This window comes from Ovis canadensis, chromosome 18 (genome assembly GCF_042477335.2).
Source record: "Ovis canadensis isolate MfBH-ARS-UI-01 breed Bighorn chromosome 18, ARS-UI_OviCan_v2, whole genome shotgun sequence".
In the NCBI taxonomy this organism is placed as follows: Eukaryota; Metazoa; Chordata; class Mammalia; order Artiodactyla; family Bovidae; genus Ovis; species Ovis canadensis.
In genome coordinates, this window is record NC_091262.1 from 74,726,864 (window position 1) to 74,752,624 (window position 25,761).

The 25,761-nt window shown below is 44.6% G+C and overlaps 1 protein-coding gene and 1 pseudogene across 2 annotated transcripts in view; one reads left to right on the top strand and one right to left on the bottom strand.

Annotated features, from left to right (window-relative positions):
• Window positions 1-25: 25 nt before the first annotated feature.
• Window positions 26-13,313, bottom strand: LOC138929782 (large ribosomal subunit protein P1 pseudogene; annotated as a pseudogene).
• The window catches only part of AK7 (adenylate kinase 7), a 69,582-nt gene continuing 47,219 nt past the window's right edge, over window positions 3,399-25,761 (top strand). For both annotated transcript variants that reach the window (XR_011250282.1, XM_069559402.1), the window contains exons 1-3: window positions 3,399-3,545; window positions 9,161-9,349; window positions 17,225-17,333. Coding sequence is in view for 1 of the 2 variants with exons in the window: in XM_069559402.1 (XP_069415503.1) it covers window positions 3,441-3,545; window positions 9,161-9,349; window positions 17,225-17,333 (403 nt within the window). In the remaining variant the exon portion in view is untranslated. The remainder of the gene's footprint in view (window positions 3,546-9,160; window positions 9,350-17,224; window positions 17,334-25,761) is intronic.

The following is a 25,761-nucleotide window of genomic DNA, read 5'->3' on the forward strand; positions in this document are numbered from 1 at the left end:
AAACTACAGATATTAAAACCTCCACTAGTTATTAAATCCTTCATTTTATTTAGATTTTTTTGAAGACTTTAACCAGATAAATTAAGCCTTGATTTCACTTCCAAAAGAAAAAAGAACCTCCAGATAAGTGATTATTATAAATCAATAAAGAAAAAAAGAGAATAAGGGGCAAACACTATATGATCAACTCAGGAAAATATACAAATGTACAGTAGCCACTTGAAAGATATTCAACCAAACCAGTAACTCAGGAAAGGAAAATAGGTTTTATCTATTTGAGTCATTTTACCTAATAATTTAATAATGTGTCAGGCTTAAATTATATCAGTAAAGATTTAGTGAAGGACACAGTTACCTTCTCATGGAGGCTATGTTGGTGAAACCTTTCTGGAAGATACTGGTAATAGAGCCTTTACAAAGCTTATAACTCACATGCTGGTTATTTAATAGCCTCAAAGGCTAGGGACATGATTGAGCAGAATATATACAACAAAGATGTCATTTTCACTAATGAAAGATTTAGAAGTCTCTCAAAAAGTGGTTAAGCTATGCCAGATCCTCTTGATGGAAAAATATGCAGCCATTAAAAATTGGGGAAAGTTATACTACAGGAAAAAAAATAAGCTTTTAAAACTATTTGAAAATAATCGTATATATAACAGAAAGAAAAATGGAATAAAAAGTATTCTACAGTTAATATAGTAATCAGTAGGTTGTAAGATAGGTTATTTTCATTTTCTTTTACATATATTCTCCTTTACCTTAAGTGTAGGGGAAATGCAACATGATAATGTTCAAGCCAGCTGAAGAACTCTCCTTTCTAACAAAAGCACAAGCTGTGCTGAGTTGATCCTGCTCCCAGGATCCTTGAAGAGGTAGTATGTTTGTGAAAAGAATACACACACCTCATTTCCCATGATAACTCTTCCCACCTGTCCTCCAGGTCCAGAATCAGTCTTTACACATCCCACACAGCTCAGCAGCAGCTACTGGGGTTCTGAGCCTTCATTCCCGTCTTTCATCACAAAGCTACACTGTTCTCTCCTCCAGTGTTCAAAAACCACAAAATATGCAGTTTGATTGTTACAGGGAAACAGGATAGGAAACCACTGAGATTCTGATACGTGCCACTTTAACTTCAGAATTCTGCCTTCTTCCCCTTCATTTGTGTATGACGTTCAACTGAAACTTGGACAGATTGTGGCACTTGCTCAGCAGCCCACCTGTGAGCAGGAAAGGAAAGTCAGCACCCAGGTCTTCTGACTCCGTCAGTCATCCCCATACGGTGTGTCAATAAAAGCATCCCCTGAACTTTGTGGTTGTGTGAAAGCTAATTTTGAAAGAGGAAAGGAACAGGGAATTACACTCAGTATCTTGTAATTATGTATGTAATTGGATCACTGCTATACACCTAAAACAAGATTGTACAGTAAATCAACTATACTTGAAAAGTAAAAATATATATTTTTAAAGGAATAATAGTAAAAGGTAACTGGCATAATAGAACTGATCAATAGAATCTCCTTTCCTAACCTACCAATATGCTATACAATTCTCTGGAAGCCATCCCCTTGTAACTATGGCACTAGCTCATTTACCTGTTATCATAATGTAAACAGTAAGAATGAAACAAAAGTGAGTCATATTTTATAGTAGCATGATCGGTTGAATAAAAGTACTTACCTGCTTAACAGCATTTCATTCGGGACAAACTGAAAATCCGGAAATGAGGCATCTAGTGAATTTTAGAATATTCCATCTAACAGGTCTCTATAAAAAATGAACAATATTTATTCCAAGTTCTGTACTGGTCTTGCAAGAGTATTTTTACATTTAAATTGACAGCTAAAGAAAAAAAAATGTTGCTGTGAGCAAACTGTTCCCAAATTGTTTGCAGAATTTCAAAGTGTTATCAAAACAAAGAAGTTTCAATGAGACAAATGTATAAAAAGGAAAGGGAGTGGGGACAAAAAAAGGAATGAAAAGGCTCCCATTTGTGCAAGTGTGATTTAGCATCACAGAAAAAGCAATTTCACTTTTGGAGACCATTTCAGAAAATACTTACATATATCTTATTTAATCCTGACAGCCCTGTTAGGTTGGTGGTTTCACCCCTGTTTTATAGTCACTTAACAGCTCGTGTGGAGAAGGCAATGGCACCCCACTCCAGTACTCTTGCCTGGAAAATCCCATGGACAGGGGAGCCTGGTGGGCTGCCATCTATGAGGTCACACAGAGTTGGACTCGACTGAAGCGACTTGGCAGCAGCAGCAACAGCTCATGTAAGGTTAAAAGTTTGGCTCCAGTCTCCCACAAATAAGTGCCAAGGTAGAAGTCGAAGCCAAGTCCCCCAAGTGTCCAGAACCCCCAGGCTGTCCAGCTCCCTGGCCATTTCCATTTTTTGGAGGCAATTAGTATTTTTTTTTTAGGTGAAAGTAAAGTGTTAGCCTCTCAGTCGTGTCTGACTCTTTGTGCCCCAGTGGACTGTAGCCTGCCAGGCTCCTCTGTCCATGGAATTCTCCAGGCAAGACTGGGTAGCCATTCCCTTCTCCAAGGGATCTTCCCAACCCAGGGATCAAACACGTGTCTCCTGCACTGCAGGCAGATTCTTTACCATCTGAGCCACCAAGGAAACATTAAAAAAAAAAAAAAGTGTTAAATATTTACATTTAAGAAGTTAATATTTAAAGCACAAAAATATCTACTATTCTAAGATAACAGGCTATATATACAGTCCACCATGGCCTTTGTGGTTCTGTGTTAACATCTTTTAATTCGGCCGCAACCTCATGTCCAACCTGATTCGGAAAGGGCAGTCTACGTTCTATCCCTTTGTGGGAGAGGGTGAATCCCAGCACAAATGGCCTCCAGCTACCCCCACCAGGCCAGGAACTGCCTAACCTCTGAAGCCCAGTGGACTACCACCACTGGCAAGAGCAGTGGGGACCACACTCGCTGTGGGTCCTGAGTCCTGACCCTGAAAGTCCATGGCAACAGCCCTCCTTTGCAGTAGAAGATTAAGTCAAACCCTCCGGATCAGACCATCCTACAAAGGGCATGTTAATTCACTTCAACATTTCAGGGAAGGCCTAGGCTACGGGCTTTTTAACTTATCATCAGATTCATCAATATCTTTAGTGCTCCGGGTCTGGGGAACACTGGGACGTGTTTCCGGAGTTTCCGAATGAAAGAGAGGAAAGACAACAGAGGGCAGGCACTGCCCGAGGGCACTGGCTGCAAGCTCTCGGGCGGGGACGCGGCGGGCCAGGCCTGCGCCCTAGGCTGGGAAAACCCTCAGGGCGCGGGAAATCGGAGGCCCCGCCCCCGCCCCTGGAACGCCCCGCACCGCGCCTAGGCCCCGCCCCCGAAGGGCCGGCTCCACCCACCTCCTTGGCAACCAAAGGGACGCTTTCTCCTTAGCAACCAGCTCGACTCCCACCATGGCTGAAGAAGAGGAAAGTGCTGCCCCTGCGGAGAAAGCTATCCGGATCCAGAGGGTGTTTATAAACCTGCTGGACTCATACAGCAGCAGAAACATCGGGAAGGTAAGCGGCGGTGGGTCAAAGCTGAATCCCAGCCCCCAGCTCCCCCAGTCCCGGCTCCAGGCCCCCAAACCCGGTTGCACCTTAGCCGCGGACTTTATCAGGGTCTCCCCTAAGGGACCCTCCATCGTCCGGGACACAGACAGTGCCCTGGCTCCCCAGTCCGCCCCTAGGCTAGACCAGCGCCCGACCTAGAAGACCAGGGTTTTGGAGATCGCCGGTCCAGTCCGGGTTTCTCCCTTGTTTAGGGGCTGAAACTGAAGCTCGGAAGGAGTTGAGGGCTTGCCGAAGACAAGCTGGGGGCTTAGCGAGCTTGGGGCTCAGGTCTCCGGCTTCTAATCAGGTTCCCTTTCCACTCCCGCCGAGGAGTCTCAAGCAGGAAGGTGACGGACAAAGTTCAAAACTAAATGCAGTAACAAAACGTCACAAAGACAGGGGTTGTGTTTGTTGTTCAGTTGCTAAAGTGAAAGCAAAGCCGCTCAGTCGCGTCCGACTCTGCGACCCCATGGACGTAGCCTACCAGGCTCCGCGGTCCATGGGATTTTCCAGACAAGAATACTGGAGTGGGCTGCCATTTCCTTCTCCAGGGGATCTTCCCAACCCAGGGACCGAACCCGGGTCTCCTGCATTGCAGACAGACGCTTTACCGTCTGAGCCACTAGGGAAAAGTTATGTCCAATTTTTTGGGATCCCATGGACTGTATAGCCCGTCAGGCTCCTCTGTCCATGGGATTTCCCTGGCAAGAATACTCGAGTGGCTTGCCATTTCCTTCTACAGGGAATCTTCCCAATCCAGGGATGGAACCTACCTCTCCTGCATTGGCAGGCAGATGCTTTACCACTGAGGCGCCAGAGAAAGCAGTAGTAGGAAATTATTTGCGTCTTTCAAAAAGATAGATACAAATATAGAGAAGATGTGTATGTGTGTTTGTGTGTGTGTGTGTGTGTGCACGCTCAGTGGTGGCCAGCTTTCCATGGACTGTGGCCCGCCAGCCTCCTCTGTCCATGGAATTTCCCAGGCAAGAATACTGGAATGGGTTGCCGTTTCCGATTGGAGCAGATCTTCCCAATTCAGGGATCAGACCCCGGTCTCCAGCAATTGGCAGGCACAATCTTTACCACTGTGCTACCTAGGAAGCCCAAAGAAGATAAGTAGATAGATGATAGATAGATAGATAATCTACATACAGAAAACGTCTCAAAGGATACACAGGACATTGAACTATTATCACATTTAACTATTATTATTCTGGAGGATGGGATTCATTTGTTCACAACCTCCTATTAAATGGCATTCACAGTTAACAAGACCCAACAAAGTTTCTGCCTTTGAAGTTCCTGCCTCTCTGGAAGGAGGTAGACAATAAATAATTTTTAACATAAACAAGATATTTCAATTTCTACTAAGTACTCTGCAGGAAAGAGAATAGAAAATGTGGTCTTGGGGAGGAGAGGGTGGCTGCTTTAAATGGAGTTGCATGAAGGGCACTCTTGAGAGGTGACATTTAATCTGACATGTACAGAATGAAGGTCCAGCCCGAGGAACTAGCTCCCAGAGGGCACAGCAAAGGTTGCAGAGGACAGTGGCAAGGGTGTAGTGAATCAGGGGCCCCAGGGACAGCAGTCACCGTGTCCGGGACCCATGGGACTTTGGGGCCCATAAAAATGTTTTAATTTCTCTTAAATTTGAAAGGAAGCAAATTTAAAATTTAGCAACAAAGATTGTGTGTTGTTATAGAAATACAGTCATAAATATCATTTTTATTAATAATATATTTTATGGAGGAAAGTCAGAAGGTGGCCCTGCTCAGCAACTAAACAGTGCCTCACACAAAGCCAGCACTTCATCAGTGTTTGTTATGTAAATTCACAAAGTGTGTGTGCTCAGTCACGTCCAACTCTTCTGTGACCCTTTGGCCTATATCTGTCAGGCTCCTGTCCATGGGATTTTTCAGGCAAGAATACTAGAGTGGGTTGCCATTTCCTCCTCCAGGGGATCTTCCCGTCCCAAGGGTCTCCTGTGTCTCCTGCATTGCTGGCGAATCCTTTACCCCCTGAGTCTCAGGGTAGCTCAACGAAGCAAGTGAAAGTCACCCGGTCGTGTCCGACTCTTTGCAACGCCATGGACTATACAGCCCGTTGAATTCTCCAGGCCAGAATACTGGAGTGGCTGGCCTTTCCCTTCTCCAGGGGATCTTCCCAACCCAGGGATTGAACCCAAGTCTCCTGCATTGTGGGCAGATTCTTTACCAGCTGAGCCACAGGGAAGCCCCAGTGAAGCAAAGTCAAGCATAAAGACTAAGACCTTGTGGGGCTTTTGTCAGGAATTTAGTTTATGTTCTAAATACAATGATAGGCACTGGAGTACTTAAAAAGAGAGGTGACGTGATTGAAATTAGGAGGGAGGAAGGGAAGATAATTTAACCTTTTACTTTACCCCATTCTGATCACTGATTATTTTTTACAACAGCATATTTTTATAATAAAACTTTTAGTTTGTAGAGATTTTTTCAAAAGCTGATCAATAACAGAATGTTCTGGTTATTCCTAAACAAACCAGGATTTGACTTTCTCAAATTACAAGGAATTGCGTTGTCTGCACTAAGCAACATGGGAGTAGAAATATAAAGCATTAAAAAAAAACAACATGTAAACCATGTCTCCTGACCTCAGTTGGGCAATGCATCCCAGCCCCTTCTCCAGTCTGGAAAGGGGCCGGGTGGCAACCGTGCAGCTTTGAATATCATATCAGAAGATCTGGCATCACCCCTCCCTCCCCATGCAATCTTGGGCAAATTGCTTACTGCTGGGCCTCAGTCTCCTTGTCTGTGAAATGGGATAATAAAGTTGAAGATGTATGTTTGAGAGGTAAACAAAAATATGTATGTCAGATTCAGGAAGAGATTCCAATAAGAGATTGAACCTGACATCTTGCCTACTAACTTGGACTGTTTTTGGTTTTTTTAATCAAAATAAGTGGGGAAGGACTTTTTGTTTATTTGGTTTTGTAATGTTTTTACTCCCAAGAAGTGATATCTTCATGATTATTTACATATGTTTAATCTAAGAATTATATGTCTAATGTATAAATTAAAATTAGTTTTATTTATATATGAAACTTGTGAACATTGCATAAACCACTCACAAAGAGAGCTTTGTAAACACAAGAAAAGAAGCCTCCTTCTATTTCATTATTCATAGCCACTGGCCACATGCGGCTGTTGCATGTTTACACGTGTCTAGTGTAAACGGATCTGTGCTGTAAGAGTAAAATACACATCAAATTTCAAACACTTACTGTGGGAAATAAAGAATATATAATATCTCAGTAAACCTAACCGAAGCAGAAGATATTAAGAAGAGGTGGCAAGAATACACATAGGCACTGTGCAAAGAAGATCTTCACGACCCAGATAATCATGATGGTGTGATCACTAATCTAGAGCCAGACATCCTGGAATGTGAAGTCAACTGGGCCTTAGAAAGCATCACTACGAACAAAGCTAGTGGAGGTGATAGAATTCCAGTAGAGCTATTTCAAATCCTGAAAGATGATGCTGTGAAAGTGCTGCACTCAATATGCCAGCAACTTTGGAAAACTCAGCAGTGGCCACAGGACTGGAAAAGGTCAGTTTTCATTCCAATTCCAAAGAAAGGCAAAGCAAAAGAATGCTCAAACTACCGCACAATTGCACTGATCTCACATGCTAGTAAAGTAATGCTCAAAATTCTCCAAGCCAGGCTTCAGCAATACGTGAACCGTGAACTCCCTGATGTTCAAGCTGGTTTTAGAAAAGGCAGAGGAACCAGAGATCAAAGTGCCAACATCCGCTGGATCATGGAAAAAGCAAGAGAGTTCCAGAAAAACATCTATTTCTGCTTTATTGACTATGCCAAAGCCTTTGACTGTGTGGATCACAATAAACTGTGGAAAATTCTGAGAGAGATAGGAATACCAGACCTTTTGACCTGCCTCTTGGGAAATCTGTATGCAGGTCAGGAAGAAACAGCTAGAACTGGACATGAAACAACAGACTGGTTCCAAATAGGAAAAGGAGTACGTCAAGGCTGTATATTGTCACCCTATTTATTTAACTTATATGCAGAGTACATCATGAGAAATGCTGGGCTGGAAGAAACACAAGCTGGAATCAAGATTGCCGGGAGAAATATCAATAACCTCAGATATGCAGATGACACCACCCTTATGGCAGAAAGTGAAGAGGAACTAAAAAGCCTCTTGATGAAAGTGAAAGAGGAGAGTGAAAAAGTTGGCTTAAAGCTCAACATTCAGAAAACGAAGATCATGGCATCTGGTCCCATCACTTCATGGCAAATAGATGGGGAAACAGAGGAAACAGTGTCAGACTTCATTTTGGGGGGCTCCAAAATCACTGCAGATGGTGATTACAGACATGAAATTAAAAGACACTTACTCCTTGGAAGAAAAGTTATGACCAACCTAGATAGTATATTCAAAAGGAGAGACATTACTTTGCCAACTAAGGTCCGTCTAGTCAAGGCTATGGTTTTTCCTATGGTCATGTATGGATGTGAGAGTTGGACTGTGAAGAAAGCTGAGCGCCAAAGAATTGATGCTTTTGAACTGTGGTATTGGAGAAGACTCTTGAGAGTCCCTTGGACTGCAAGGAGATCCAACCAGTCCATTCTGAAGGAGATCACCCTGGGATTTCCTTGGAGGGAATGATGCTGAAGCTGAAACACCAGTACTTTGGCCATCTCATGCGAAGAGTTGACTCATTGGAAAAGACTTTGATTCTGGGAGGGATTGGGGGCAGGAGGAGAAGGGGACGACCGAGGATGAGATGGCTGGATGGCATCACCAACTCGATGGATGTGAGTCTGAGTGAAATCCGGGAGATGGTGATGGACAGGGAGGCCTGGTGTGCTGCGATTCATGTCGTCGCTAAGAGTCGGACACGGCTGAGCGACTGAACTCAACTGAACTGAATGTTTATATTGGTATGTTAAACTGATAATAATTTGGATACCTTGGGTTAAAACATACCTAAATTCTTTTAAAATTTGAGCATTACCTACATTCACCTGTTTCTTTTTATTAATGTGGCTACTAGCAGATTTGAGTTCCCTAAGCAGATCGCATCACATGTCTATATTCCTGTTAGACAAAATCATCATGGTGAATTTAGCCCAGCTCTGCCTTTTGCTAGTGCAGGATAATATCCTTAATGAGGGACTTTCCTGGTGGTCCAGTGGTTAAGACTCCGTGCTCCCAATGCAGGTTCCCTGGATTTTATCCCTGGTCAGGGAACTAGATCCTTCATGCTGCAACTGAAGATCCTAACCCAGTCAAATAAATTTAAAAAAAAATTTAAATATGTCCTTAATGAGCTCTTAAAGCTCTCTGAGCCTGAGTTCCCTGCCTATAAAATGGGGACTCATAATACAGTACCCATTTCACTGTATTCTTGTGGGAATTAAACCAGTTTCGGTGAGATACCAGTGTCAAAAGCTCTAGCTTTGCACAAGTGGAACCACTATCAAGCCTTCAAAAAAGTTCAGCTTTTAGAATCATCATTCATACTGGTTTCATTCTGAGCTGTTCTGAGTATTCAGAAAATTTCTCTTTGTTGCAGTTTCTTTCTAACTGTGTCGTCGGGGCTTCACTTGAAGAAATTACGGAGGAGGAAGAAGAGGATGATGAAAATAAATCAGCGATGCCAGAAGCCTCCATGGCCAAACTGAAGGAAGGCACGTTCCAGATCGTGGGCACACTTTCCAAGCTGGACGTCCCCCGACCCGAGTTTGCCGTGGAGACCTACTGTGTAAGTCCAGGGGGGCTGCTGAGAGGGGAGAAAGGAAAGCACCACCCTCTGCTCAAATGCCCTGACGATGTGTTGCTTCTCATCCCCTCTCTCCTGCCAACGTGAGACTGTCGGAAAGGTGGGAGTAGGTCTCCCTGTGATGGAGACTAACACCTCTCATCTCTCCACTTTAAAGGTTTGCCTGCAGGGACTTCCTGGAGGTCCAGTAGTTAAGACTCTCTGAGCTTCCTCTGCAGGAGGCACAGCTTCCATTCCCGGGCTGGCAAGCTGCAGGGAGCACCCCCTTCCCCCGCCCCCGCCCAAGAAAAAGCAGCAAAGAACTTAAATGATATAAATGAGACATTCTTAGAAGGTTAGAAGGTGTGGCTCTCACTTGAACTTTCAGACTCATAAAATTCTGCATCCTGTGTTTAAAACGCATTCTGCCCTGCCTCACCCTAACATGACTTTGGACCCTGGAGAGTGTTATTTGTGGAAGACACCTCCTTTGTAATAAGCCACTAGAGAGCAACACACCATTACATTGCTGTCTTATTGAGAAGTAGTACTGCCTTCAAAAAACAGAACCTATACAACCCTTATCCTGAGACATTTAAATACCTCCAGGAAGGGCAGCCCTCCCAGGCTAACCTCTCCCACCACCCTGCCTGCCATTCTCCAGATCCTAAGGGACAGCTTTGCACATTCTGAGCCCTGGAATAGCCTTCCCACTTCCCTCCCTATATATCTTTCATGCTTTAACCCAGAATGTTGTCTCCTCCAGGAAGCCCTTCATGATTCCCCACTCCTAGTTTAGATTCTGAGCTCTTTGCCTGTCCAGATCCTTTTACACTTTTTACATCCCATTGTTATTATGTGTCTATTGTGGATTACACTGGCTGTCACTATCTGTTCCGTGAAAGTGGACACAGCGCCCCATTTATTCTCATGTGTATCCATGAATGGTGACAGACAGCACTGACCCTTAATAAGTACTCGTAACTGAATGAACGCGTCCCCTCCCACCAACTTTGGGAACTTCACCACTTACCCCTTTTTACCCTCTCTGGCTCTTTCTTTTTTTAAAAGACTTATTTCTTTTTGGCCGTGGTGAGTCTTCCTTGCTGAGCACAGGCTTTCTCTAGTGGCAGCTAGTGGGGGGCTACTCTCTAGATGCTCGGGCTTCTCATTGCAGTGGCTTCTCCTGGTGCAGAGCTCTAGGTGTGCAGGCTGAGTATTTGCGACTCTTGGCCTCTAGAGTGCTGGCTCAGTAGCCTTGAGGGCTTCGTTGCCCCGAGGCACGCGAGTTCTTCCTGGCCAGGGATCTAACCAGTGTCCCTTGCATTGCAAAGCAGAGTCTTAAGCCCTGGACCACCAGGGAAGCCCTCTTCTATGTCTTCACTTGCCACTGGCTTCTTTCTTTCTACCTCCACATATGCTGATATCTTCCCACTAGGAAACACACACACCCCTCCTGCCTCTTTCTCTGCCCCTGGCCCTGCCACCACTGAACTTGGGAGAGGGCTCAGCACCGCCACAGGCCTCACTCCTGCACTCTCCAGCCCGCACCCCTTCACAGGAGGTATCCTGGCCATTGTCTCTCTTCCCCACTTCCCTGCAGCAGCACTTGGCTGACTGCCCACGTGCATCCGCTCCTTCTCTTTAAATGTAGTTTTTTCCCAAAGCTCCCTCCCCTCTCATAACAGGCATTCTTCCTAACTCTTATCCAGTCCTGCAGCTTCAGCTTCAAGGCAATGCCTTTCTGATCCTTCCCCAGCCCTGCTGACTAAGCACACATCTGGCTGCTTTGTAGCCCCTCCCCAGATGTCCTGCAGCACTTTCACATCATCATACCCAAAACGAAGTCTCCCACACTCCCCTACAAAACCACTCTGCCCTGCTTTGTATGCGGGGCCTCACTGTCTGTATCTGTTTGGACTATTTGGCATTGCGAGTCATAGTGGGGAAAGGGGCGATGTAAACTGGCTTATGCAATAAGGACATTCATTAGCTTATGTGGCTGGTGGTCTCAAGGAAGAACCTGCTTCAGGCCTGGTGTGATCCAGGGATGGTAGCCCTTTTCCAGCTCTTTCTTTGGCTCTGTCTCTCTGAGGGTGACTTCATTCCTCAGGTTGGCAGCAAGGCTGCAACATTCCAGGGATCTGCACACCTACACAGCCACACCCTGATGAAGAAAACTTTCAGAAGTTCTTATAGAAAGGAGGATGAACTTTCCAGCAGTACCCCACACTCCCTGTCTGGAGTTGAGTCACTTGCCTGTTCCTGAACCAATCTCTTATCTGGAATCAATAAGGCCCCTACTTGAAGTTAGAGGATGAAGTTAATTTCCCACAGGCTGAGAAAGGGAGCAGTTGAACAAAATTTGGAATCTGTTGGGAAAGAGGAAGAGGGAATGGATATTTGTAGACAACCAAGAGTGTCCTTTATACCATTCATCATGCACTTGCCCCCATCACAGCTGCGAGCCTGGTATTGCTGTGGGCTTTTGCCTCCCTACTGTTAACTGGAAAAAAAAAAAAAAAAAACTACTCAGAGTGTAAGAACTGTGAGTTCAGTTTTGTTTGGGGTTTACTGAGGACTATAGCCTGAGAAACAGCCTCTCAGAGAGCTCTGAGGACCTGCTCCAAAGACGTAGGTGGCATATAAGGTGGTTTATTTAACTCTGCATGTAAGTGAAATAAGTAGGGTTGACAACATATAGCCTTGACGTACCCCTTTCCCAATTCTGAACCAGTCCGTTGTTCCATGTCTGGCTCTCACTGTTGCTTCTTGATCTGCATACGTTTCTCAGGAGGTCAGGTGGTCTGGTATTCCCATCTCTTAAAACATTTTCCAGTTTGTAAAGCAGTATGTATGTGATTTGAGTGAAGGGGGAGTTGCTGCTGCTGCTGCTGCTGCTGCTGCTGCTGCTAAGTCGCTTCAGTCATGTCCGACTCTGTGCAACCCCAGAGAGGGCAGCCCACCAGGCTCCCCCGTCCCTGGGATTCTCCAGGCAAGAACACTGGAGTGGGTTGCCGTTTCCTTCTCCAATGCATGAAAGTGAAAAGTGAAAGTGAAGTCGCTGAATCAGGTCCGACTCCTAGCGACCCCATGGACTACAGCCTACCAGGCTCCTCCATCCATAGGATTTTCCAGGCAAGAGTACTGGAGTGGGTTGCCATTGTCTTCTCCAGAAGGGGGAGTAGGTGCAATTAAACACATGCAATTAACACATCTCAGTAAAAGGTCGCTACTAGTCACGAGGAGCAGATGTCTCCATTACTGATCTCGGTGCTTTTCTAGGTATTAGAACATGCAAGATAATGGGGGTCATAAAAATTTCTCCTCAAAATACCTACCTCTCTGAAGGCCCGTTCTGACGGTTTTTCCCGAAGCACAGGATGCCTCCTTCCTGACCTCCCCGCTGATTTCCGTTCAGGGGGTGTTGGAGGTCAGCAAGCGCAATAGCTAATGACCTCATCCTTTTAGAGCCGGATGGCTGGTGACATCCTTTAGCTGGCACCACTGCCTCCCATATCCTCTTGGTCATGAGATCCTCAACCCAGCTTTCTCTTTTTTTTTAAGAGCTCGGCTTTTTACTGGACGTGTTACCAAAGAGGTTTAGTCAAAAAGACCAAGGCCCACGTCATCATCAGACTCTTTAGATTCTTCTTTCTTTGCTTCTGCTTTCTGCTCCTCAGCTGGGGCAACAGTGGTGGGGGTAGGGGGGACAGGACCTCCTGCTGGGGCAGGTCTACCAGCCCTGCCCCCTCCCGCCACTCCCCCCTCCCCTCCCCCATCATTGCAGATGAAACTCCCCATGCTGACATTGGCCGAAGCCTTTGTGAGCAGCCTGGCCAGAAGGCTCAACATTAACACTGACTGCTTTAATGAGGGCATTGCTATCATCCTCTGCAACCGTCACCTCATCCTCATGGAGGATGAGGTCTGAGTAGATGCTGGTGGGCTCCAAGACCGAAGCCATGGTAAGGGCGAGCGCTAGGCTGGGGTGTCAGGCAGGGTGCTAGCCGCAGGGTGAAATGACGGTCTCACTCTAACGTGGTCTTAGCTTCCCTGGGAAGACCGAGAACCTTAACCCAGCTGAAGGAAGGGAGGCCTCAACCCATCTCTTGAATAGCTCTCTAAACAATGTCTTCTTTCCATTCTCCTGGCTAATTGCATTGGTTCAGATCCTCACCACTGATCTCTATTTATATCTGGATTTGATTCAGTGAATTAGTATTGAGCCCTTTCTTTGTTTGGCCTTGTTACATGGCAAGTGGGATCTTAGTTCTCTGACCAGGGATCCAACCAGCATCCCCTGCCTTGGTAGCTCAGCGTCTTAACTCCTGGACTTCCAGGGAAGTCCTTGGAGTACTTTAAAGGCCCAAAGATGACTGCAGGGCTCACAGACTTGCAGGGACTCTTCAATCTAAACTAGCAGCTCCAGGCAGGACAGTGACTTGATGACTGAGGTATGCGCACAGCCATGTCCAGAGCACTCTGCAAAGGTCAGTTTGAGTTTTCGTCTTATGTAGAGAACCAGACAAGTGAGCTCCAAACTTCTCCCCATCCCACAGATCAAGACCCATCCCCCCAGCTCCTCTGATCTGGAGATCCAACACAGTTGGCCCTCCTTTTTGGAGTTTGGGGACTGCTGGAAATGCTGGGACTGAGGCCGAGCCTCCAGGGCTGAGTAGAACTTACCAAGCAGGTAAGGGGACGAGGAAATAACATGTAAAGGGGACACCTGGGTGAGGGTATGGTGTGCTTTGGAACAGAAAGCATCAGTATAGCTCGAGCTTGGATTCTAGGGGAGCCAAGGGAAGAAGCAAGTATGGCATAAAAGGTGAGACCAAGTGGAGAACGGAAGATAGCAGGCTAGCCCGGAGTTTCTTCCTGGCTCAGCAAATGGCCTGCTAGTCTGTGAACTTCCTAGGCTCTGCTCAGTGAGCTTGTATTCACCCTGTCAGTCCAGCTCAAATGTCAATCCCTGTGAGTCATAATCACATACTCGCCTGGTCCATCAGAGCTCAAATGCACCTCTATGATAGCCCTTTCTACACTGGGGGCGCCATGAAAGGATGCACAGGCTGCACACTGCTCAAGGACGTTCAACTGCGGGCGTGAGCAGGGCCTGAACCGTGATGTGTTCTGCTGGCTGCAGTGTGTCCCGGAGTGGGCGCCGTATCTTTTGTCCAAGAGCAGGTTACCTTTTTCTACTTTGTATAAAAGCTTCACGTGCTTAGATGCATCCTTGTCCACATTAGACCGTAGTTATTTGCTAAAATTTTGCCAACACACGCACACCCAATACTCTGTATTGTCAACAGTCATACATCAATCATTTTTTGCCTTTCTCCTTAGGGTCAAAATCAGTGCCCACAATTATTTATTGGGGGACCAAATGAATGCACAGTATCTGATAGGATGACCGTTCTCTTGAAAATGTGCCTGTTTCAACTTAAATCCATCCAGCTATGATTTACTGGATATACATGTTTTCTTCTGGACACATCTCACATGCTTTCATGGACTCAGATGCTTCATCTTCTTTCTCTTGGAAGAGATCTAGAACACACTGTGTCAGGAACACATGACTTTGATTTCTTCCCATCCCCCAATCTTTCTCATTGTGTCCTTGCTGACTATAGCTAAGTCCCAGGTGTACCAGGACCATGGTGTGCTCTCGTCATGCTGTTGACAAGGTGAAAAATCTATGTTTGTTTCTTTAAAAAAAATTTTATTTTTACTGTATGTGCGTCTTGTGGGATCTTGGTTTCCCTGACCAGGGATTGAACCCAGGCCCTCAGCACCGAAAGTGCAAAGTGCTAACCACTGGCCAGCCAGGGAGTTCCAAAAATCCATGTTTGAATCAGGACTTTCAGAATATCTTCTCTCTTGCACATTCTGTCCAGAAAAGAAATCAAGTGGATAATATTATGGGCTGAATCATGTCCAAAATACGTGAAGTCCTAATCCCCCAGGACCTCCGATGAGACCTTATTTGAACGTAGGGTCTTTATAGAAGATATCAAGTTAGAAGGAGTTCCTTTGAGTGGGTCTCTAATCCAGTATGCCTGGCGTCCTTATAAAAAGGGGACATTTGGACAGAAATATAGGGAGACTTTCATGTAAAGATGAAGGTAAAGATGTGGGTGATGTTTCTATAAGCCAAGGAACGCCAAATAGTGCCAGGGAACCACCAGAAGCTAGGATGTTGCTGTGGAATTTAACAAGAATCTGAGAAACCTAGACAGCGTATTAAAAAGCAAAGACATCACTGCCAACAAAGGTCCGTCTAATCAGAGCTATGGTTTTTCCAGTAGTCATGTGTGGATGTGAGAGTTAGACCACAAAGAAGGCTGAGCACCAAAGAACTAATGCTTTCCCACTAAGGTGCTGGAGTAGACTCTTGAGAGTTCGTTGAACTGCAAGAAGATCAAACCAGTCAATCCTGAAGGAAATCAACCCTAAATATTCATTAGCAGGACTGATGCCAAAGCTGAAGCTGCCATACTTTGGCCACCTGATGAGAAGATCTGACTCATTGGAAAAGACCCTGATGCTGGGAAAGATTGAAGACAAAAGGAGATGGGGTGGGTCAGAGGGTGCAGCAGAGAATGAGATAGTTAGATAGCATCACCAACTCAAGGGACCTGAATATGAGCAAACTCCCAGAGGCAGTGAAGGACAGGGAAGCCTAACTGTGCTGCAGTCCATGGGATCGAAGAGTCGGACACAACTGAGCGACTGAACACACACACACAACCTCTGATGAAAGGCATCTCCCCTCTTGTGATTCTCCAAAAGAAGCTGTGGTAAAGAGATCAAGTTTGATCTGAAGTGTCCTGCTCTCATGCAACCAGTCAAGGATCTATGGAGGAATATCTGATCCCTGAGACAGGAGGAAGAGCAACCAGTGCAAATCCTGGTCCTTTTATGGTTGATACCCACCCACGGTACGGTACTACCAAAATCTGCTGGCCCCACACAGCAGGGAATAACTAGTTAAACACAATAATCGTCAAAGTTACTTTCATATCATATAAGACTTTTTTTTTTTTTAACCATTAGAAGTTTCTGTATTGCAGGGATTCCCAGGTGGCTCAGTGGTTAAAGAATCCACCTGTTAATGCAGGAGACACGGGTTTGATCCCTGGCCTGGGAAGATCCCACGTGCCACGGAGCAACTAAGTCCATGGAGAACCAGAGCCCAGAACTCTAGAACCCAGAAGCTCCAACTACTAAAGCCCACACACCCTAAAGCCTGTGCATTGAGAAGCCTGCCCACGGCCACTAAAGATTAGCCCCCACTCTCCAAACTAAAGGAAAACCCGCAGAGCAATGAAGACCCAGCACAGCCAAAAATTAGTAAAGTTTTTTTAGTTCTGAATTTTTTAAATACTCCCAGCTGTCAACTGCGATAAGTGACCTTACATTTCGAGACTAGATTTGTTCCACCTTGAGGATTCTGAAATAATCCACGTTAATCACTTATCAGCACTTCTGAGTCATTGATGGTCTATAACGGCTCAAAGAAACTGGCCCAAAGCTTGAGTTCGTTTTAAATGCCTCACACATTTTCTTCCAGTGTGTTCTAATTCTTCCCTCCTGAATCAGGGTTTAAACGGCAGGCAGAAATAGTACCTAAGATCTTTATGTAATTATCTTATTTGTCTGTTCCCGGCTGTTTTCATAAACTTTGTTATTTGAAAACTACACACAGAAGAGAGCCAAGATTTCATTTTAAATTAAAAAAAAAATCCTTCTCTGTGATTTTTCTTCCTGTGGGACTATCCAGGCAGCATGTCTCATCTGGAAATTGTCACTCCCATCTAAATATTAAGGTGACCCTGCTTCTTGCAACAAATTACTGTCAACTTTCTTTTTCAGGGCATGTCTCAAGAAGACCTTCTATTGCGCCTGCTGGAATGTGATGTTATCATTTATAACATCACTGAGAGCCCCCAGCAAGCAGAGGAAGCCATCTGGGCAGTCTCCGGTTAGTGAGATGCACCCTCCATCTCCAGGGGCGGGACTTTCGTGCCATATACCTTACCTAAGAGCCATCCCAGGAACACCAGGCAAATTAGAACCATGGGAGAACTGATCTGAAATTTACCTAAAAGAGGAGGTGAGATCAAACTAGTAGATATGCCTATGGATAATGTTACAACATTTACAGAGGCATATGAAAATATTTAAGAGTTTATGTGAGCAAAAATCAATTCATACTGGGAATCCCCTGGAGGTCCAGTGGTTAGGACTGTGTGCTTTCATTGCGAAGGGCCCAGGTTCAAAGCCTAAGATCCCCACAGCTAGGCAGACAAAAAAAAAAAAGAATCTATTCATGTTGGGCGGCACCAAATTTGAAGTGCTTAGGAGATCCACTTACAGGAGCTAGGGGCAAGAGTGAGAAAACCCAGAAGCAATGCAATTATTTGATTGGCTACAGCTTAAATATTAGTCACGCAGTCATGTCTGACTGGGAGAAGGCAATGGCAACCCACTCCAGTGTTCTTGCCTGGAGAATCCCAGGGACAGGGGAGCCTGGTGGGCTTCCGTCTATGGGTTCGCACAGAGTCAGACATGACTGAAGCGACTTAGCAGCAGCAGCAGCAGCATGTCTGACTCTTTGTGACCCCATGGACTGTGTGGCCTGCCAGACTCCTCTATCTGTGGAATTCTCCAGGCAAGAAATACTCGAGTAGGTAGCCATTCCCTTCTCCAGGAGATCTAACTGACCCAGGGATCGAATTTGGGTCTCCCACATCGCAGGCAGATTCTTTACCATCTAAGTGACCAGGGAAGAGAGAAGCCAGAAGCTTGCAATTATTTGATTGGCTGCAGCTTAAGCATTTCCCTTATTTGGGAGAGTCTATCGACTATTTGTGCTTAGTTTCTTTAGGTTTGGGTTTGCTCATCTAGGCTGCTAAGGTGCTAGGGCCACCTCAGTCTAATGGCTTCCTTGCCAAGTTAATTTAGCAACAGGTACTCCTGAAGGAGAGACTTTTTTAAATTGAAGTATAGTTGATGTGGTGGTTTAGTCACTAAGTTGTGTCCAACTCTAGTGACCCCATGGACTGTAGCACGACAAACTCCTCTGTCCACAAGATTTTCCAGGCAAGAATATGAGAGTGGGTTGCCATTTCCTTCTCCGGGGATCTTCCCAACCCAGGGATCGAACCCAGGTCACCTGCATTGCAGGATTCTTTACTGTCTGAGTTACAGGGAAGCCCAAAATTGATGTACAATGTTATAAAGTGTACAGTGTTATGAGTCATACTTTTTGAAGGTTATACTCTACTTACTGTTATTATAAAATGTTGGCTGTATTTCCTGTGTTGCACAATATATCCTTATAGCTTCTTTTATACCTAATGTTATTTTTAGTCACTCAGTCGTGTCTGACTCTTTGCGACCCCATGGACTGCAGCACACCAGGCCTCCCCGTCCCTTACCATCTCCTGAAATTTGTCCAAGTTCATGTCCATTACATCGGTGATGCCATCCAGCCATCTCATCCTCTGACACCCTCTTCTCCTTCTGCCTTCAATCTTTCCCAGCATCAGGGACTTTTCCAATGAGTCAGCTGTTCACATCAGATGACGAAAATACTGGAGCTTCAGGTTCAGCATCAATCCTTCCAACGAGAATTCAGGATTGACTTCCCTTCAGATTGACTGGTTTGATCTCCTTGCTGACTAAGGGACTTTCAGGAGTCTTCTCCAGCACCGCAGTTGGAAGGCATCACTGCTTTGGTGCTCCACCTTTTGCATGGTCCAGCTCTCACAACCGTACATGGCCACTGGGAAGACCATGGCCTTGACTATCCCTAATAGTTTGTACCTTTTAATTCCCTACCCTTATCTAGCCCCTCCCTCTTCCCTTTCCCCACTGGTAACCACTAGTTTTTTCTCTAGTTCCGTGAGTCTCCTTCTTTTTTGTTATATTCACTAGTTTGTGTATTTTTTAGATTCCACATATAAGTATATTAGATAATATTTGTCCTGCTCTGTCTGACTTATTTTACTCAGCATAGTAAGTCTATCCATGTTGTTACAAATGGCAAAATGTCATTCTTTTTTTATAGTTGAGTATAGTATACAGTACTCCAGTGTACACACACTAAAATATATATCTATCTATATGAATTCTTCTTTATCCCTTCATCTGTTGAAGGACCATAGATTGCTTGCATATCTTGGCTGTTGTAAATAATGCTGCTGTGAACATGGGGTACATGTATCTTTTTGAATTAGTGTCTTTGTTTTTTCAGATATAGACCCAAGAGTGGAACTGTTGGGTCATATGATAGTTCTATTTTTAGTTTTTGTGAAACTTTCATATTGTTTTCCACAGCAGCTGCACCAATGTACTTTCCTGGCAATGGTGTACAACGGTTCCCTTTTCTCCACATCCTCACCAGAAGTTGTTATTTGTTGTCTTTTTGATAACAGCCATTCTAACGGCTGTGAGGTGATACCTTATTGATTGTGGTTTTGATTTGCATTTCCTAAGGCAATGGCACCCCACTCCAGTACTCTTGCCTGGAAAATCCATGGACAGAGGAGCCTGGTGGGCTGCAGTCCATGGGGTTGAGAGGAGTCAGACACAACTGAGCGACTTCACTTTCACTTTTCACTTTCATGCATTGGAGAAGGAAATGGCAACCCACCCCAGTGTTCTTGCCTGGAGAATCCCAGGGACGGGGGAGCCTGCTGGGCTGCCGTCTATGGGGTCGCACAGAGTCAGACACGACTGAAGCGACTCAGCAGCAGCAGCAGCAGCAGCAGCAGCAGCAGCAGTGATTAGGGATGTTGAGCATCTGTTCACATGTTTGTGGGTCATCTGCATTTCCTCTTTGGAAAAATATCTATCTACTTCTGCCCATTTTTAAAATTGTGTTGTTTGTTTTTTTGATGTTGAGTTGAATGAGCTGTTTATATATGTTGGATATTAATCCCTTATTGTTTTTACCCATTTGCAAATAGTTTCTTCCCATTAGTACGTTGTCTTTTCATTTTGTTAGTGGCTGTGCAAAAGCTTTTAAATTTAATTAGGTCCCATTTGTTTATTTATTTATTTTTATTTCCTTTGCTTTATGAGACAGATCGAAAAAAATACTGCTATAATTGATGTCAAAAAGTGTTCTGCCTGTTTTCCTCTAGGAGTTTTATGGTTTCCAGTATTACAGTTAAGTCTTTAATCCATTTTGAGTTTATTTTTGCATATGATGTTAGGGAGTGTCCTGAGTTCATTCTTTTACATGTAACTGTCCAGTTTTCCCAGTGTCATTTATGGAAGAGACTATCTTTTTCTCCATTGGGTAGTCTTGCCTCCTTTGTCAAAGATAGACCATAAGTGCGTGGGTTTATTTCTGGGCTATCTAGTCTATTCCACTGGTCTATGTGTTCAAAGAATAGAATTTTTTAATCATTTAAAGAAATGAAACATTAATGTTCAAAATTTAACCTTTATTCATTCTACGGACACTGCTCAAGGAGGTGGGGTTGAATGTATTGGGAAGATACAAAGACAAATAAAAGTGATACCTCAAGACTTTATAGGCCCACGGTAGAGCTAAGGGACTCGGGAGAAACTTTTGTGCAGGACAGAGAATGGCATGTTGATACAAAATGTGTCACGAGATGGATGTGACTTTAGGAGAAGAGGAATTATTTCTAACTCTACAGATTCGATTCAGTTCAACAGATGTTCCCTGATAGCAGGGGTTGGGAAGAACTTGCATGTTTTAAATGCTTTGAAAAAGGTAATAAACTCTAAGGAACAAAGTAATGTTTAGCAATTTGGTGCTTTATAATTCATATCCTTATTAAATCCAGAGTAACTGAGCTTATTTGAATTGTCATTCTAGACCAGGAGGACAGCGAAAAAGACACAAGCACCTTACTTTGCAGTATTTTTTACTTTTATGGTAGGTGGTTCCCTGGTGGCTCAGACTGTAACAAATCTTCCTACAGTGCAGGAGACCCAGGTTCTATCCCTGGGCTGGGAAGATCCCTGGAGGAAGAAATGGCTACCCACTCCAGTATTCTTGTCTGGAGAATTCCATGGACAGAGAAGCCTGGCGGGCTATATAGTCCATGGGTCACAAAGAGTTGGACACAACTGAAAGACTGTCACTTACACTTCAATATCTTCATTTTGGGGAGTTTAGTCCAGGAGTCAGCAAACTTTTTCTGTAAAAAGCCAGGTTTTTGGCTTTTCAAGCCAACTTCTCTGCCACTGTAACAGAAATGCAACTATACACAAAAATGTAAATGAATGAACCGGGTTCCAATAAAACTTAAAAAAAAAATTAATTAATTAATTAATTTGGCTGCTCCAGGTCTTAGTTGCAGTGTGGGGGATCTAGTTCCCTGACCAAAGATCAAAGCCAGGCCTCCTGCTTTGGAAGCACGGAATCTTATCCACTAGACCACTAGGGAAGTTCCATTCAATAAAACTTTATTTACAAAAACAAGCAGTACCTTGCCAACCCCTGAATAAGAAAATAGAAAAACTGTATTTTGGCTTATGTTCAAAGAAATGGAATGAAGCTTTAGGAATATTTGTACCATATTCAGAGAAATAATGATGGGAAAGTACTCTCTCTGGATGTGCGGAAGTCCTCAGGAGCTTAGAATGTTTGATTTCTCATTTATCACTGTGGGCCTAAGTTTCATTCAGATACAAATCGAAAACATGAGCAATGTGTCATATTTCAGAACAGAGCTTTATAATTGCCTACTCCCCACATTTTGTCCCTTTGCAAATATCAACAGATGATGTATAATTGCACTTTCTAAGATAATTGCACCAACTAAAATAATAATCAGACCTCATGTTTACTGAGTTCTCATTTTGTGCTGGTCTTTGGAAATTGATTTTTTCTATATAATACATACTCAGAGTTTTTCTTAAATTTTAATTCTTTTCTGATAGAAAACCTGGATGTATTTCAAAAATTTTAAAAAGCACAGAAGGATTTAGAAGAAAAAAAAATTTCATGCATTTCTTTCCCAGCCCATCCTTACTCCCCCAAAGGAACCTTATTTATCCCACTTGTTCCTTTTAATACACACACACAAAAATGCCTGTACTGATGTCCTTTGATTATGAATTTTAGATATTAACCACTGACTTCCCGCTATAACAGATGAGCTTCAGCACCTTATAGGATCCTTCCCATTAATCATCACGGGAACATTGAAGATTTGATCGGGTGGCCTCAGCCTGCAGCGGCTTGGAGCGGGGTTTCAGTTCCCGGCCAGAGATTGAGATCAATCGAGGCGGTGAGAGCATCTAGTCCTAGCCACTAGACCAGGGGTCAGTGACAAGGCCCTGGCCCCTTGGCTTTGCAGAAATGAGTTCCCATGAAGAAGGACAGTAGTGAAACAAGTAAAATGTTTATTAGGAGGAAAAGAGTACAAGTAAGTGTGGATAGACACGAGTGGACTCGGAGAGGGAGTCTGAGTGCCGTTGAGGTAGTTTCAGTCACTTTTATGGGGCCTTTCTCCTGGGTTTCTTTTGGCAAATCAAAATGATTTGCCAGACTCAGAGTCCATATTTGGTGTTTCTGAGGATCCTCCCATGTGTGCGTGCGCATCTCTCAGCCAAGACGGAATCCACCGAAGAGGCCTATGGGTAGTGAGCATCACTTACTGCGGGGTGGTGCCCCCTCCCTTTCTGACCTCCAGGGAGCCTTTCTGTGCGTCCTGTGCATACTAAGGGAGGTCTCCTGACTTCAAGAATGAGAAAAATAAGTGGTCTCTTATCTAGAGTCACTTGGACAGCGAGATCAAACCAAGTCAGTCCTGAAGGAAATCAGTTCAGTTCAGTTCAGTTCAGTTGCTCAGTCATGTCCGACTCTTTGCAACCCCATGGACTGCAGCATGCCAGGTCTCCCTGTCCAGCCAACTCCCGGAGTTTACTCACACTCATGTCCATTGAGTCAGTGATGCCATCCAGCTATCTCATCCTCTGTCGTCCCCTTCGCTTCCTGCCTTCAATCTTTCCCAGCATCAGGGTCTTTTCAAATCAGTCAGTTCTTCACATCAGGTGGCGAAAGTATTGGAGTTTCAGCTTCAGCATCAGTCCTTCCAATGAATATTCAGGACTGATTTCCTTTAGGATGGACTGGTTGGATCTCTTTGCAGTCCAAGGGACTCTCAAGAGTCTTCTCCAACACCACAGTTCAAAAGCATTAATTCTTCAGTGCTTAGCTTTCTTTATAGTCCAACTCTCACATCCATACATGACTACTGGAAAATCAACCCTGAACATTCATTGGAAGGACTGATGCTGGAGCTCCAATACTTTGGCCATCTGATGCAAAGAGCCAATTCATTGGAAAAAGACCCTGATTCCGGCAAAGATTGTGGGCAGGAGGAGTAGGGTGACAGGGGATGAGATGGTTGGATGGCATCACTGACACAATGGACATGAGTTTGAGCAAACTCAGAGAGACAGTGAAGGACAGGGAAGCCTGGCATGCTGCAGTTCATGGGGTAGCACAGAGTAGGACATGACTTAGCAACTGAACAACAACATCAGATCACAGAGAACAAATTTCCAACTCTTTGCTCCAGGGACCCATCTATCTCCTGCCCCAGGTTCTCAAACTTTGATACCACAGTTCTTTTCATGGGGACTCTTTGGTGGCTCAGCAGTAAAGAATTCGCGTGCCAGTTCAGGAGACTCAGGAGACTTGAGTTTGATCCTGGGTTTAGGAAGATCCACTGGAGGAGGAAATGGCCACCTGCTCTGGTATTCTTGCTTGGAAAATCCCATGGACAGAGGAGCCTGGTGGGCTACAGTCCATGGATTGCAAAGAGTTGGACACGACAGTGAGTTCCACTCAACTCCAATGTTTAAATGTGTGGAGAGCCCTCCTGGAAAATAACAAGCGTTTTGGACACCAAATACTCATGGGTCCAGTCCACCGCTATTCTAAATTCCAGTGTCTACATATTGTTCATAATCAAGCATCGAGGTGTTACCAAAACCCTCCACCCACAAACCCACAGCCCCCAGCCAGAGCTCATGGGCGGCTCTACCCCAACCAGGGACAGCTAGGGGGATGGAAAATTACTTCTTTCCACAAGGACTTAAGCTAAATAGCACTGCTTTATGTGAAATCATGAGAGGGCCTGGTCCCATTGAAAAAAAAAGAACAAATAATGCTATTTATAGCAACATGAATGGACCTAGAGAATATCATACTAAGTGAAGTAAGTTAGAGAAAGACAAATATCATGTGATGTCACTTACATGTGAAAGCCTAAAAAATGTAAATGAATTTATTTACAAAGTAGAAATAGACTCACAGACACAGAAAAGAAACATGGTTATGGGTTGGTGGGGGGTGGATAACTTAAGAGTTCAGGATTAACATGTACACACTATTATATATAAACTAGACGAACAATAAGGATCTACTGTATAGCACAGGGTTCCATAGTCACGGTCTTATAATAACCTATAACGGAAAAGATTCTGAAAAAAAAAAAAAAGAATGTATAGATATAGATTTTATTTTCAGTTGCTAAGAGTGTCCAACTCGTTGTAACCCCATGGACAGTAGCCTGCCAGGCTCCTCTGTCCACGGGATTTCCCAACCAAGACTCCTAAAGTGGGTTGCCATTTCCTTCTCCAGGGATCTTCCCAACCAGGGAATCAAACCTGCATCTCCTGCATTGGCAGGCGGATTCTTTACCACTGAGCCACCAGGGAACCCATATAGGTATAGATGGATACAACTGAATCACTTTGCTGTACACCTGAAGCTAGCATCACATTGAAAGTTCAGTTCAGTTCAGTCGCTCAGTCGTGTCCGACTCTGCGACCCCATGAATCGCAGCACGCCAGGCCTCCCTGTCCATCACCATCTCCCGGAGTTCACTCAGACTCACGTCCATCGAGTCAGTGATGCCATCCAGCCATCTCATCCTCTGTCGTCCCCTTTTTCTCCTGCCCACAATCCCTCCCAACATGGAAAGTTAGCAATATTTAAATTTTTTTAAAAAGATTTTTAAACAACAGAGAGGCCTAGCCTTCTGATTCAAGCCTCCCACTCCACTCTCCATGAAGCCAGGGAAGAGACATAGTGGGGACCACAGGCCAGACAACCAGGCTTCTAGAACTGGACTCTGTCCCACGGCTTCATTCCATGATTCTGGGCAAATGGGAAGTGTGCTTCCCTTCCCTTATCTATAGAAACAGAGCCGTTGGCATCTACCTCCTGATGGTAAGAATTCAGTGCCTGCCTGTATTGCTCAATCATGTCTGACTCTTTGCAGCCTCATGGACTGTAGCCTGCCAGGCTCCTCTGTCCATGGAATTCTCCAGGCAAGAATACTGGAGTGGGTTGCCATGCCCTCCTCCAGGGGATCTTCCTAACCCAGGGATTGAACCCGATCTCCTGC